The 15,035-nt window shown below is 39.3% G+C and overlaps 1 protein-coding gene across 1 annotated transcript in view; it reads left to right on the plus strand.

The window, feature by feature from the left end:
- Positions 1–15,035, plus strand: part of TAF3 (TATA-box binding protein associated factor 3) — a 195,756-nt gene that overhangs the window by 135,148 nt on the left and 45,573 nt on the right. Inside the window, exon 3 of the mRNA XM_012443369.2 lies at positions 9,185–11,013. Within this exon, the coding sequence (XP_012298792.1) occupies positions 9,185–11,013 (1,829 nt within the window). The remainder of the gene's footprint in view (positions 1–9,184; positions 11,014–15,035) is intronic.

Here is a 15,035-nt window from a genome sequence, read left to right on the forward strand (position 1 = left end):
TTCCTGGCAGTGATACCCTGTATTCCCCACTCACCTAATCCTCAACATTCCATCATGTGTTTCACTTAGGTTCCATTCTCCTAGTCTTCTCACCTCAAAAAGTAGGATAGAGGTGTTCATTTGCTAGTTTCATGGTCTTAAAAATATTTTCACAGCAACATTTTAAAGATACTGCCTTTACGCAAATACAGTATCTACCACCTAAATCAAGTGGTAGAATTTCAAGAACAGTTGCATGTTGGTCAGTGACGTATTTAGGGGCAGGAGTAGCTCTGCCCTTTAGATCATCCCACACGCATGGTCAACTACATGTAGAGATGGCCCTAATAATAAAGATCTTCAGCTCTTAGAAGGAGGATGTCAGATATCAGTACTCACATTTTAGAGATGAGAACACGTAGGTCTTGGGAGATGAAATGGGCTGTGCTAGGTTGAACTTGGCTCTGCGAACAGATCCCAGGTGTCATTTCAGTTCAGCTCCCTGCCCAGCCAACATTTCCATTCCAGTCCTCATACCCATTGAGGCAGCTCCATGTGTACCTTGTGCAGATTCCTGCCTACCACGTGAACTGATGGCCACAAAATATGTTTGATTAAGGACAGCAAATCATGTCTTGTTTGACTTTATAGTCCTAGTTAACATAGACCTCTTCATAGTGAGATTCAGAGTGCACTTCCTAGGTGAATTAATGAATTTTTGTAGCATTCAGTCACTTCAAGGAGCTGGTTACAATAAGTATACCTAAATTCAGAGAAGTAGAAAAATACTTTTTGAAAAAAGTATACCTTTTTGTTTTTTAACCTGTTCACCCCACCTCTCCCATGTGATCCAAGTGTGCATTTAAATGATCCTTTCATTTGCTAGTAAAAGAGGAATCTATTATAAAAACAGTGACATGCATGGACTAACAGGAAAGTTTGTGCATCATTGTAGAAATTAATTTCTGCATCAACATATGTTTTTCATTTACAGATTCTGACACAAGATTGTGTGTCTATTTTTAACCAATCGTAAGAAGTCTAGCTTTAAATATGTTTAATTTTTTATGAAATATATGCAGATAGCATTTTGTTCCTTTGCTTAAAGTTTAAGAATGCAAGAATATTTTCTGGTTAGCTTGAGAACATGCCACTGAATTTTAAAGTTGCATGCATCTGTGTAGTTAGTCAGATAAAAAGCTTTTAGGCCATGTGCAAACAATTTCCCTTTATTTCCTAATGTCTATGAGCTTCTTAGATTATAATGTTTCTTTAAAGGCATTTACTACTCTAGTTAAAAAGATAATTTGTTCTAAGTCAATATTTGTAGTAGCTTAGAATTAACCTCCCCAAAATCCTTTTGGTGTGTTCAGACCTTATTGCCTTGTTTTGTTTTTGTCTGAGAAGTTCAGAAAAGAAGCATGTTTTTCTCATTATTCCTGAGAAGAATGTAGGGAGTATGGATTATTTATTTGTGTTATTAATGAAGGAAAATTGAAATGGAGTCTGTAGTGTCCTGCTCCCATCAACATTTGTAAAGTTTTTGAAAGATGGGGATTAATATGGATACATTTTGTTGCTTTTATGTGATTAAAAAGAATTTGACAGTGGTTCTGCAGTCACACTCTGATGGTTTCAGGGTAAAGGATCATTATGTCTGCAACTTATTCTCAAATAGTTCCCCAAAATTATAATTATGTAATTATATAAATATATGTTGTTATATAATATATATTAATTAGTGTATCTGCTTAAAGAGTATTCATGAATTATTTATAGTATTCTTACAACTTTTCTATGTTTGAAATTATTTCAAATTTCAAAATTAAAAAATAGGCCAGGCACGGTAGCTCATGCCTGTAATCCCAGCACTTTTGGAGGCCAAGGTGGGCAGATCATGAGGTCAGGAGTTCCAGACCAGCTTGGCCAGCATGGTGAAACCCCATCTCTACTAAAAATACAAAAATTAGCCAGGCATGGTGGCACGCACTTGTAATCCCAGCTACTTGGGAGACTGAGGCAGGAGAATCGCTTGACCCCAGGAGGTGGAGGTTGCAGTGAGCCGGGATCACACCACTGCACTCCAGCCTGGAAAACAGAGCAAGACTCCATCTCAAAAAAAAAAAAAAAAGAAATTAAAAAACAATTTTATAGTTAAATGTTGACCTGGAACCATTAATTGTTTAAACGAGAGGGTACCTTAGAAAGCATCTCTGTCTCCCTATTTTTTCATACTCTATGATCAGATACCCTGCTGCCAATTAACTATCTGTCTAAAAGTGAAGCTCTAGCTGAGGTGATGAATTTGTGCTGAGTCATTCATATTATTTCACATCATTTCCCTTTTTGGACTGGTGAAAAAATTACAACAGACATGCAAAACATTTGGCAGAATGAATAGTTCCTTCTTACTGGGGCCATTTTTTCTTTTAATTCTAGGGTTCACATTTTAGTGACTATATGAAAAAATAGGGTTGTTAAGAGAGGACATGATTTTTATCAGTAAATTAAGATGTTTTTGAAAATAGGTATTACCACACTGTTTTAGGTGTGATTTGTTGTTGTTGTTGGTGGTGGTGGTGGTGTCTTTTTTCTACTAGAACTATAAGGGTTATATCATAATTTATGGAATTATTTGATGAATGACAGTTTAATCAATCATAACACATATAATTTTGAATACATTCTCACACAAGGGAAAAGCAAATCAAAAGTCATATCACTATTAAATTTAACCAAACTTTAGCACAAGCAGAAAAGGTGACACCACTTTTGTGAATAATCTTTACTATGCCTACAGCGACATGCGCATTAAAACCTATCCAGAACTACCTTTCCTTAACTAAATACCCACTGTCCTTCAAAGCCTCCCCAACAGCCCTCGATTGCTTTCATGGCATGATGGAGAGATTAGGACAGATGGCTGAGGTGGTGTCCATTTCGCCCACAAATGTAACTCGACGTGTGCTGCTGTTGGATGATTTTACAGAGATTATGCGAAGGAGAGGGTTTTTTTTGTTTTTTTTTTTCTTAATCTTCTCAAAAGGGTTATAAGGGTAACTTTACAAAGCATATCTCTGCTATTGATGGGTATTATTATTTAAAAGTTTGAATACTTAACCTTTAGTTCGTGATTAATTTTCAGAATACTCTCAAGGTAAATGATGCCAATAAACTGATCTTATGGATCAAGGAACTCATGCACTAAGAAGTTGAAGAACTTGTTTAAAAAGTTAAAACTAATTATCAATTTGTTTCTCACATATGTACAGAAGAGTCCTTTTCTCCAGTTTCAGAACACGAAAATAACAGAAAATAAGTTCTTAGTTCTCTGGAAATAAAAATCTTTGAAATACTTCATATATACACATTCTCTCTCTCTCTCTCTCTTTCTCTCTCTCTTTCTCTCTCTCTCTCTCTCTCTCGATGTTGAAACACAGCTATTATTATTATTATGTCTACTTTGTTGAAGTAGAAAGGGCCTGTGACCCAAATTTTTTTTTTACTATGTTTGCAATAACATATCAAGATTAGATATCTTATAATATTAAAGCTTATGTTGAACAAATTTTGCAGTTTTATAATACAGAGGCTTCCACAGATTAGTATAGGAAAATATTTTTAAAATATTGATAGGATATTTTACAGATTATTAATAAATGGTCATTATACACATGCATGCAAACAATACTTTGTTGCCATTCAATTATTATCAAACTGAAATTCACCTTTACCAGTGATAAAGGCTAAGCAGTTCAATAGCCATTACACATTTATCTTATTCCAAACACTTAAAACACAGAATTAAAATTATTCCTGTAGTAAAAAGCCAGATACTCATTATGTGTAATCATCAACTAAGTCTGCATTTGAGCAGGCAGAAGTTAGATCAACTATATTTGTTTTCATTTTTAAAATTCTAATAATTTAAAAATATGTTCACTCAAGTGGAAAACTTTTATACCAGGAGAATGGATTAGTGACCATTGGACATTTCTGCAACAGTGAAAATAAATCAACTACAGCTCCCTGCATCAACCTGGGTGAATCTTCTAAACATAATGTTGGGTAAAAATTTAAAAAGAAAAAAAAAACAAAGAGCATTATAGTATGATACCATTCATATAAAGTTCAAAAACAACCAAACTACGTAGAAATGTGGTAAAACTACAAAGGAAACAGATTGAAGATCAAGATAGTAGTTCCCTGGGGGCTGGGGTAGGAGTGGAGAAAGCAGGGGTGAGTGGGAAAGGAGCCACAGGGTTGGGAGGGCCCTGCGCATGCTCTTCTGAAGTCAGGCGATGGCCTCGCAGGGACTTGTTGATTATTACGCTTCGTAACTTCCATGCATGCTACTTACACCTGCTGGCAGGTGTCAGATGATTTCTAATCTTAAAAATTGTTTAAATATCTTCACATTTTTTCCTTTCTTATTAAAAGTTTCCAGCTTTCTCTTCTGACAAAGTTCTTCACTCATTTTAATTGATTTTGATGCTGTAGTTGAAGCTTTCTTATAAAGTCTTAAAAATTAATAAGAAATTGTAAATTAATAAAAATTAAGAAACCTGTTGGTTCTAAAAAAATCTATTCTAAAACCTGTGTATTTTTAAGCATTTTAAAACCAACATTTGAAGTGTTAGTTTAGTTTAGCTTGTTTGTTTATTTTTTGACGGAATCTCGCTCTGTTGCCCAGGCTGGAGGGCAGTGGCGCGATCGGGGCTCACTGCAACCTCTATCTCCTGGGTTCAAGTGATTCTCCTGCCTCTGCCTCTCGAGTAGCTGGGATTACAGGCGTGTGCCACCACACTTGGGTAATTTTAGTATTTTTAGTAGAGACAGAGTTTCACCATGTTGGTCAGGCTGTTCTTGAACTCCTGACCTTGTGATCTGCCTGCCTCCACCTCCCAAAGTGTTGGGATTACAGGTGTGAGCGACCACACCTGGCCAGTGGCTTAGTTTTATAGTTCATTTCTATTCCTTTAAATAACATAAAGAAATGAATACAAGTTTTTGCAGTATTAAGTAACATGTAGGAATGAATATAAATTTTTGCAGTAGGGACTTGAAAAACAAAAGTGAAAATAAGCAATAAAAACAAAATAACAAAAACTGAATAAACCCCCTAGCTTGTGGAGTCCTACTTTAAATCAAGCCTAATGTTAATTTTTTTTTACTCAAACAGAAGCAACCATTAATTTTTTGATACTCTTATGAGTTATTTGAGCTCTAAATTCAAAATAAGCCAATATATTTTCTAAAGTAGTTGTATGAAACCATCTGATTTTTTCCTAGCCAAGCCTCACATTCTTCCTTCAGTTCAAAGGCCTATCTGTTAGCCATTTTGCCAATTCTAATCTGATAGAATTGCACATTAGTAAAATAATACAATATATCATACTATACAGAAAAATCCCAATTTTCAGGTTATTCCAACTATTAAACAGGACTTACATCTGGAGGACATGAACCTGTCTTACTAGTAGTCCTGGGTATCCCATCTTTCCTTTCTATGGACCGCTTATAGTAGTGCAGTTTCCCTCTGGTATCTCTCTGAGGCCTTCCCTGGGGGACACACACTGTTAGAGTGAAGCCAGATCCAGATTAGCCCCCAGAGTTAAAAGAGCAAGGTGCACTGTAACATGCTCTAAAGACCCGTTATCCTGCCTAAGCCAAACCTTTATCATTCTGCTTTGGCATCATTGGCATTTATGAACCTCTGTGGAGCAGGAGGAGGTTCTTTGAAATTTAGAAATGTAATACTAATAAGTGAACATTCATTCACTTTTAGAATATTCTAAAGCTGTCTTCTTTCTGATATTTTCATGTTTATCTGTTGGCAGTTGAGCAGATCTCAAGTCTGTCTTGTCATTCTGATAAAGAAAGTGAGGGAGGGAAGAGTTTAGATGAGCTGAATGTGGTAGGTCTAGGACAGGGGTCAGCAAACCTTTTTTGTAAAGAGCTGTATAGTAAATATTCTAGGCTTTCTTTGTTGCATGCTTAACTGAAACACAGTAGAGCCCAAAGGGAGTGCGTAGTTATTTCTAGTTGCTAAGAGAAAGCATTACAGAAGAGGTAATGCTTGATGGGAGCCTTAGAAGTCACCAACTGTTAGGAAGGCAGAGACATTTCAGGCACAGGGAATTGCATGTGCAGAGATACAGGAATGTGACACAGCACCACTTATTTGGGGATTGCAGATAAGTTAGTGTGGCTGGAATGGGTAGAGCCTGCAGGGGCTCAGTGTGAATGACGAGGTTACTTCCCTGGCTTAGATGAGGGAGTGCCTTGTCAGTCATACTGGAGAAATTGGATTTTTATATTTTATTTTTTCCTCCGATTTCACAGATGGAGAGGATTTTTATATTTTAGAATAGTGATTTTCAAACATGTTTTAGCCTCACAACAAAAGCTTTTGTGGAAGCTCTGCATGTAAAATAGACAACCCTAGGCGTAACTCTTCTGTGTAATAGAGAACAGCCATCTCTACTGCACAGCAGCCTCAGAAGGGCTTCTACAACCCCTCAATTTTCAAGGGATGCCTTTTGCAAACTGCTTCTGAAGGAAGCAATGAAAGGTTTTTAAGATGAGGAACCACACACTCAGAAATGCGTGTTCAGAAGATCACCGTAAGATGACATGAGAGATGGTTCTGAGAAAGCTGCACTGGAGGCAGAGACTAGGTAGAAGCTTCTTGCAGCCAAACAGAGAGGAGGTGCTGAACACTGAAATTAACAAGACAGAAGCAGAGGGAAAGCACATTAAAGCAAACAGTAGAAAACGTGTGCTCTCAATTCGGATCTGGCGTAGAGGAGGGAAGAGAATCTCCAAGGACCCCCGGTTCCTGACGTGGGACCTGGTGGATGATGCCATCATTATCGCGAATCGGTAGCATGATTGATAAGGCTGTGATGTTCTTTGTGGTGCTTTCCCGTGCATCACCCCACTTGTTCTCTGTCTGTGCACCCTTCGTGCTTTTGCAGCTTGGGTTCTGCTGTTGGCCTTATCTTCATTGACCTCTTAAGCATTTGGCTTTGTTCACTTGGCTTCCTCTTTAAAACTCTTGCTCCCTTGATCTCTTTGACATCTGCCCCTCCGTGTATTTCTTTAGTTCTTCTTCCTCTTCTTTTTATATCTAAGTATTCCTCAAAATACCTGAACTTGCTTCCTCTTGTTTCTTCCTTGCTCATATCATCCATCATGGCAACTTTAGTTATCTCAACAATGCTGTTTCTCTCACATACTCTGTCCTGTTTTCTGATCATCTGTATTATATTTCAGCTGCTGAGTAGACATCACAGACTAAATTGTTCATCAAACTCTGTGCCTGGGATTGAGCTAAAAATCATTGTTTTTTTGTATTTTCTTATTTCCTGTTTCTGTTCATCACTGCATTTATCACTCGCTAAGGCTCGAAGCTTTTTCTTTCTCTTGCATTTTAAAAATAGGGTCTCACTCTGTCACTCAGACTGGAGTGCAGTAGTGCAATCATTGCTTATTGCAGCCTCAACCTCCTGGGCTCAGGTGACCCTCGCACATCAATCTCCCAGGTAGCTGGGACTACAGGCATGTGCCATAGTACCCAGCTAATTTTTGTATTTTTTTGGTAAAGATGGGGTCTCACTAAGTTGCCCAGGCTGGTTCCAAACTCCTGGTTTCAAGTGATCCTACTGCCTCGGCCTCCCAAGATGCTGGCATTACAGGTGTGAGCCACCATGTCCGCCGAGGCTCAAAGCTTTGAAATTGTGTTTGAGTCCTTGCTCAACTCATATAACTTAATTATTTATCAGATTCTCTTCATTCTGTCCTCAGAATATCCTTCACTCTGTTGCTTCCTGCTCGTTTCCACTGTTCTAGCTTTGACCCTCACTGCTTCTCACATCACTTTAGTACCCACGTTATTGCTCTCCTTGGGTACCCGGTACCTCCCACCCCCATCCATCATACATGTTCCTGCCAGGGCGACTTTTCCCAGCACACACCCAGGCATTTTTCTCTGTTGTCTAAAAATCTTCTAGGTCCAAAGTACCAGTAGAGTAAAGATTATATTTCTTTTTCTGGAATTCAAAAGTCCTAGGATCTGGATGCAACTTTACTAAACCTGCTTCCTACTGCTCCCATCTTGCACTCTACTTTCCAGACAAATCATTTTCTGTTTCTCGTACGCTCCCCTTGTTTCACCTTCATCTCTTTGTCATCTGACCCTTCGTCCTGGACTTCACCACTTCCAGGCTCCAAGTATCCCAAACACTTCATAATGAATCAAGCCTCCCACACATGCTTGACCTCGAGGAGATCTGTCTCTCCTTTGACCTGCTGTAGCACTTCATCTGTCTGTGGCACTGATCACTTTCTATGGGCTAGACACATCCATTATTGCTGCACTGAATTGTAAGCTCTTTTAGTTTATGATTTATTTCAGTGCCCCTTATAGACTTTATCATTGTGCAGTATATGCTTAGTTAATATGTGTCAGGAGGAATAATCTGATCTTAGAAAAACTCAGCCAGGTAGGCAGGGCAAGTAACATCAGCTCCTTTCTGAAAGATTAGGAAACAGGCTGAGAGAAGTTAAGAGAGTCCCTCAGCTCTCTAGTGCCAGAGCTCTAGCTGAAACACCATTTGTTAAGTACCTGAACCAGGTGTATTTCATTGCACCATATTCCCTCTCCAAGTGGCTCACATCAAGCAAGCAATGTAGAAGCTATAAGTAGTATATGAATTGGTTATAAAAGTCCTAAAAATACCTTTCTGTCATTTCTGATGATAATCCATCTCTTGATTTTTTTTAGAGGGGTGTGTGTGGGTGTGCACGCACACATGTGCTTCTATATGCGTGAGAGGGAGATCTAGAAAGATGGTATCTACTGGTTAGGAAAAGAATTAATTCAAGAAACAGCAGAAGGCCCACTGGAAATACTGAGAAATTTCCAGATCCTGAGATTGGGGCCAGACCATGTGAAAGAACAGTGATCAATTTGTACATCTTGCTGTTACTGACTGCCATAATTCTTTTAAGAATTATGGCACACAGCTTTGGAAGATTCTTGAAAACTAACTACTTTATTTTCTAAACACTGTCAATACTTTGGTTTTTTGTTGTTGTTGTTGTTGTTGTTGTTTTAGAAATCATGTTTGAAGCATTATTTTTATTTCTTAGGTTTCGTTACATTCCAATAATACTTCTTTTTTTCTTCTTCCTTTACCAGAAGAAGAAGAAGAGCAGGTGCCCACTGATGGAGGCACATCAGCAGAAGCCATGCAAGTTCCCTTGGAAGAAGATGATGAATTGGAGGAGGAAGAAATTATTAATGATGAGAATTTCCTGGGTAAGAGACCACTGGATAGTCCTGAAGCCGAAGAACTGCCCGCCATGAAGCGGCCGCGGCTGTTAAGCACTAAAGGGGACACGCTAGATGTTGTGTTATTGGAAGCTCGAGAGCCACTCAGCTCAATAAACACTCAAAAGATCCCACCCATGCTTTCTCCAGTCCACGTACAGGACAGTACAGACGTGGCACCTCCCTCACCCGAGCCGCCAATGTTGGCTCCAGTTGCAAAATCACAAATGCCAACTGCAAAACCATTAGAAACAAAGTCATTTATACCTAAAACAAAGACTAAAACTAGCTCTCCAGGACAGAAGACGAAATCACCTAAAACCGCCCAGTCACCAGCAATGGTCGGAAGTCCTATTCGATCACCAAAAACTGCATCCAAAGAAAAGAAATCACCTGGACGTTCTAAGAGCCCCAAGAGTCCCAAGAGCCCCAAGGTCATGACTCATATTCCCCAAACACCGGTGAGACCTGAAACACCAAATAGGACTCCTGCAGCTACCATCAGTGAAAAAATTAGTAAAGAGACTATGCAGGTCAAACAAATACAGACACCCCCTGATTCTGGGAAACTGAACAGTGAGAATCAGCCGAAAAAGGCTGTGGTACCAGATAAAACGATCGAGGCCTCTATTGATGCTGTGATTGCTCGAGCCTGTGCTGAGCGAGAGCCGGATCCTTTTGAGTTTTCTTCTGGATCGGAATCTGAAGGAGACATTTTTACCAGCCCTAAGAGAATTTCAGGCTCGGAGTGTACCACTCCCAAAGCTTCCACTTCCGCAAACAATTTCACAAAGTCAGGATCCACTCCTCTTCCTCTTTCCGGCGGAACCTCAAGTTCCGATAACTCATGGACAATGGATGCCTCCATTGATGAGGTTGTACGTAAAGCAAAACTGGGAGCACCTTCGAATATGCCTCCCAACTTCCCTTATATCTCTTCTCCGTCAGTGTCTCCTCCCACTCCCGAGCCTCTCCACAAGGTGTATGAGGAGAAAAGCAAGCTGCCTTCCTCCGTGGAGGTGAAGAAGAAGTTGAAAAAGGAACTGAAGACTAAAATGAAAAAGAAAGAAAAGCAGAGAGATAGGGAGAGGGAAAAAGACAAAAACAAGGACAAAAGTAAGGAGAAGGATAAAGTCAAAGAGAAAGAGAAAGACAAGGAAGCTGGCAGGGAAGCCAAGTATCCCTGGAAGGAACTTCTTAAAGAGGAAGAGGCAGATCCCTACAAGTTTAAAATCAAAGAATTTGAAGATGTCGATCCCAAAGTCAGACTGAAAGATGGACTTTTGAGGAAGGAGAAAGAGAAGCATAAAGATAAGAAGAAAGACAGAGAGAAAGGCAAGAAAGATAAAGATAAGAGAGAGAGAGAAAAAGTAAAAGATAAAGGCAGAGAAGAGAAGATGAAAGCCCCGGCACCCCCGCTGGTGTTGCCCCCAAAAGAGCTGGCCCTGCCCTTGTTCAGCCCTGCCGCGGCCGCTAGGGTCCCGGCCATGCTGCCGTCTTTGTTGCCAGTGCTTCCAGAAAAACTGTTTGAGGAGAAAGAGAAGCCGAAGGAGAAAGAAAAGAAAAAGGACAAAAAGGAGAAGAAGAAAAAGAAAGAAAAGGAGAAGGAGAAAGAGAAGAAGGAGAAGGAAAGAGAGAAAGAGAAGAGAGAGCGAGAGAAGAGAGAAAAAGAAAAGGAGAAACACAAGCATGAGAAAGTAAGCAGTTTCTCGTTTTCAGCCCTATCTGAACAGAGTCCTAGCGAGAAACACAGGGAAACAAAGTCCGCAATTCTGTCTGTATTCTGTATGTAAATCACCCGTCGCTTAAGTGGAAATATGTTTGTGATAAGATTACAAAATTTAGTTTTAATTCTAAAACCCATAAACCTGTAATCGGGTCCTCTGTACACTAGCAGATGTTAAAAATTCACAGCCTAAAAGGCATCTAATCACAGACTATAAACTCTCTATTAACCGTAGTGATCTCCTGCAGTTTAAAAAAAAACCTGAGTTCTTAAATTATGAATAATATTTCTGTTAATTATCAAGTCTGCTACATTGTATTTTGCATCCAAATATTGAGAAAGGCAGCATACATGTTCCTAAAAGCGTGCAAAACCACGACACTATTTTAAGGGATGGCAAGGCCCGTCGAAGGACCACTGCCTTGGTTTGCTTTTTTGATGATCCACTTTGGCATGTGGTTAAGATTATGGCTGTCTACAGAACTTTCAGTAGCATCTTTTATTCCTTCTGTTTTCTGCTTTAATAAGATAAGGGCACAGTTCTAACTATCTAGGCTGGTCTGGCAGCCTGTTGAGTGGGCAGAAAGTAATCCCACATGGCAGAAATGTTTGACCATCTCAATAAGTCAGACTTCACTTCATAGCGTACAGCCAGAGGAACTGATAGAAAGCCTGCAGTTTTTTAGGCACTGGGGTTCAGTCCTCAAGCTGTGACCTCTGCTTACCCAGCTTTGCTTTTCAATCCATGGTTCCTTGGATCACAGCAGCCGGCTGGGTGATGTGAAAATTTCTTGTAAACTTTCTGAAAAAGGGTCTATTCATGGTGCCACCGCAGAGCTCCTAGTGATCCGTTCCCTGCCCTCTAAAAGTTTTCCTCTTTGAGCTTGGCTACAAAATAATACCCAGTAATTGTTTTTCACATGGTAAAATTTGAGCAGATGTATTACCACTAAATTTGGAATATTTTGTAACTTCAAAGTTACCTAGAAGTATGAGTGTAGTTGATAACTTTGGCTAATCTAAAATACAGAGAAGAGAAATGGGATTTGTGATATCGATAACTGAACGTTGACAAGTTAACAAGACACAGAAATCCAACTCTTATATCCATTTTAAAATCATTTCATTATATTATGCAATTACTACATAGTAGTTGTCAGGTTTTAAAGCAGATCCACACACCTTATTTCCTCCTCCTAATACGCCTGTGACATAGGTCCAGCAGGTGTTGTTATCCATACTTATGGAGAGAGACCGAGCCCGAGAGGTGACTTGTCCCAGATCAGGACTGCACAACTAGCAAGAGCCCGGTCATTCCACTGCAGAGACTTTACAGAGTGAGGCGGTGTTGTTAGATATGTTGCCTGACAGCAGTTAGTCATTTATCCCTCATGTACCTGGTCACTTGGCAGCTGAGCCCTCAGTAAATCAAACAGGGGCCCATTGCTTTCACCACCATCTTCACTTTGGAAAGTCAGTGGAGTTCTTTCAGCAGCCGTTATGAATTTGAGTGAAGCCCATCAGATTCGGTTTGTAACAGCAGTCCCATGCCTTTCCACAGCATCTACCTGACTTTAGGGAAGAAAAGTCCCTCAGACTACCTTAGTGGAAAGCAAGGCTCAGTCCCTAGAAGCACAGATTCCACCTGAAAGAAAGATACATGTTCTTGGATCAGTTTTGATGAGTTATGGAGCAGATATATGGCAAAAGATACAAATGTAGAAAATTCAGCTATCTTAAAAGACCTTTATAAGTAATAAATAGCAATGTCTATAGAGTTAGACCTGAGTTCAGATCCTGGCTTTTGTGAAACAAGTAAGTCATTTAGATAAGGATTAAATGAGAACATACGGGGTGTGCTTAGTACCGTATCTGATGCGTAAATGTCAGTAGATGGAGATGGTGTTCCATTCCGAATCAAACGATAAAATGTAGAAACTAGAGATGCTGCTTCATTGAACTGTATCAGCTAGCCTGTGTTAATATGGGCAAGTCAGCTATAGTTAATAGATTTTAAAAATTATTCTGCTTCCTTGGCATTATTTGGAATCTTAGCCCTCGATACAAATAGGAAAGGATAAAGGCTAGGACACCTCATGGAGATGCCATTGACAAGGAGTAGAAATTGGGGTAGTAACATAAACGTTAAGACTTCTCTTTCTTCAACCTCATTTAAATCCCCCGAGTATCACGGCATATGAGTAAACAAAAATGCACCTGAAATGGGATTCCATATGGTCTAAGAATTTTCCTACAAATCTACAGAAGTAAGGCAGCAAAGGTGAATTAAAGTGAGACATATCTAAGCCGCCCCAAGAAAATGTCTTCAGCCAAAAGAATGAAGGCCGCAATCTCCTTTTCCCTCCTCATCATCCTGACTGACTCCAAGTGACCCAGTGACACTTGGAGTGTCACCGGGACAGTGACCCAGATCAGCAAACAAGAGCATTTGTTTAAATCTTTAATCCCCACATTTATTTTTCCTGTGTATAAAGCCTTTACCAGCCTTATCCATTTATCAATACCAAGAACCAATAAAGATGTGATTAATTAAGCAGGAATTTGCATGGTAGGTAGAAGGAGCTTTGGGCTTCGGAATCCAGCAGACCTGGAATAAGATCCAGGACAAGTTTTTTAGCTTCTTTAATCCTTAATATTTCATCTTTAAAGTAGAGATAATGATAAGAACACTAACAACAGCATAACAGTCATAGTTAACATTGAATAATTACTATGTGCTAAACACCATGCTAAGCACTTTAATTCCTTACCACAACCCTGGAAGGTAGATACTGTAATTATTATCACTTTAAGATGAGAAACTAAGGCTTAGAGAGATTAAGAGATTTGTCCAAGATCACACATCTAGTGAGGGTACAGGAGCCAGAATTTGAATCCAGGCTGTCAGATGCTATGATATATGGTCCTAACTACCACTTTTTTCTATATTGTGTTAAAAATGAGATAAGTGAAATAATGTGGTTAGTAGCTCACCATAAGAAGTTCAAATTGTTTTTCTATTAGTGGTGGTAATCCAGAGAGTGTTGAGTTATGCAAGCTTATAGTTCCCCTTTGTGGGCAATCAGACACCTAGTCAGGGTTGGGAGTGTAGACTGTCTCTTATTTAAAATAGAACCACCTTAACTTTTTATAAAACATGTGTTAATGGCCAGGTGCAGTGGCTCATGCCTGTAATCCCAATACTTTAGGAGGCCAAGGCAGGAGGATTGCTTGAGGCCAGGAATTTGAGATCAGTGTAGGGAACATAGTGAGACTGTCTCTCGGAAAAAAAAAGAAGAAAACTTTTTTTTTTAATTAACTAGGCATATAGTGCACATCTGGAGTCCCAGCTACTTGGGAGGCTGAGGTGGGAGAATAGCGCCACTGCACTTCAGCTTCGGCAACAGAGTGTGACCCTGTCTTTAAAAAAAAAAGAAAAAAGAAAGACATGTTAAAAGCAATTATGTTGATCAGTTGCAGTCACAAGCATAATAACTGCAGCAGTGATAAACCTAACAGTACATTTCAGAACAGTTTAAAATTGTTACTCATACTGTCACATTTGGGATTAAGTAAAATTTTTAGAAATGTTTTATTACAATTTGTGTTTCTGTGTGTGTCAGTGTATATGTTGCATGGATCTTTGGAGTTTAGATGAGTATACAAGATTACTTTAAAATTTCCTCTTGCTCTTTTAAGTGATTTTTGGAGGGAGGCTTATTGTGAAAAAATAAAAGCATTTTTAAATTTGTGTTAGTAGGACTGGACAGTTACACTGTATTCTTAAATAGATGATTAGCCAAAATCCATCTGTCAAATTAGGGGAGCTGTTTTACATTTGAATATGATCTAGAAAGCCACATTAGAGTTTCACCCCAAAAATGCTGACATCACCCACCACCTGTAGATAAGTCCAGTGCTGGCCAACGGAGCCTGCCTTTGGCAGCCACACTGACCGGGGTGGAAATTCCAGCTCTGCCACTTACTCGTTAT

This window comes from Aotus nancymaae, unplaced genomic scaffold (assembly GCF_030222135.1).
Source record: "Aotus nancymaae isolate 86718 unplaced genomic scaffold, 86718_ANA_hifiasm-v0.15.2.pri h1tg000083l, whole genome shotgun sequence".
Lineage (NCBI taxonomy): Eukaryota > Metazoa > Chordata > Mammalia > Primates > Aotidae > Aotus > Aotus nancymaae.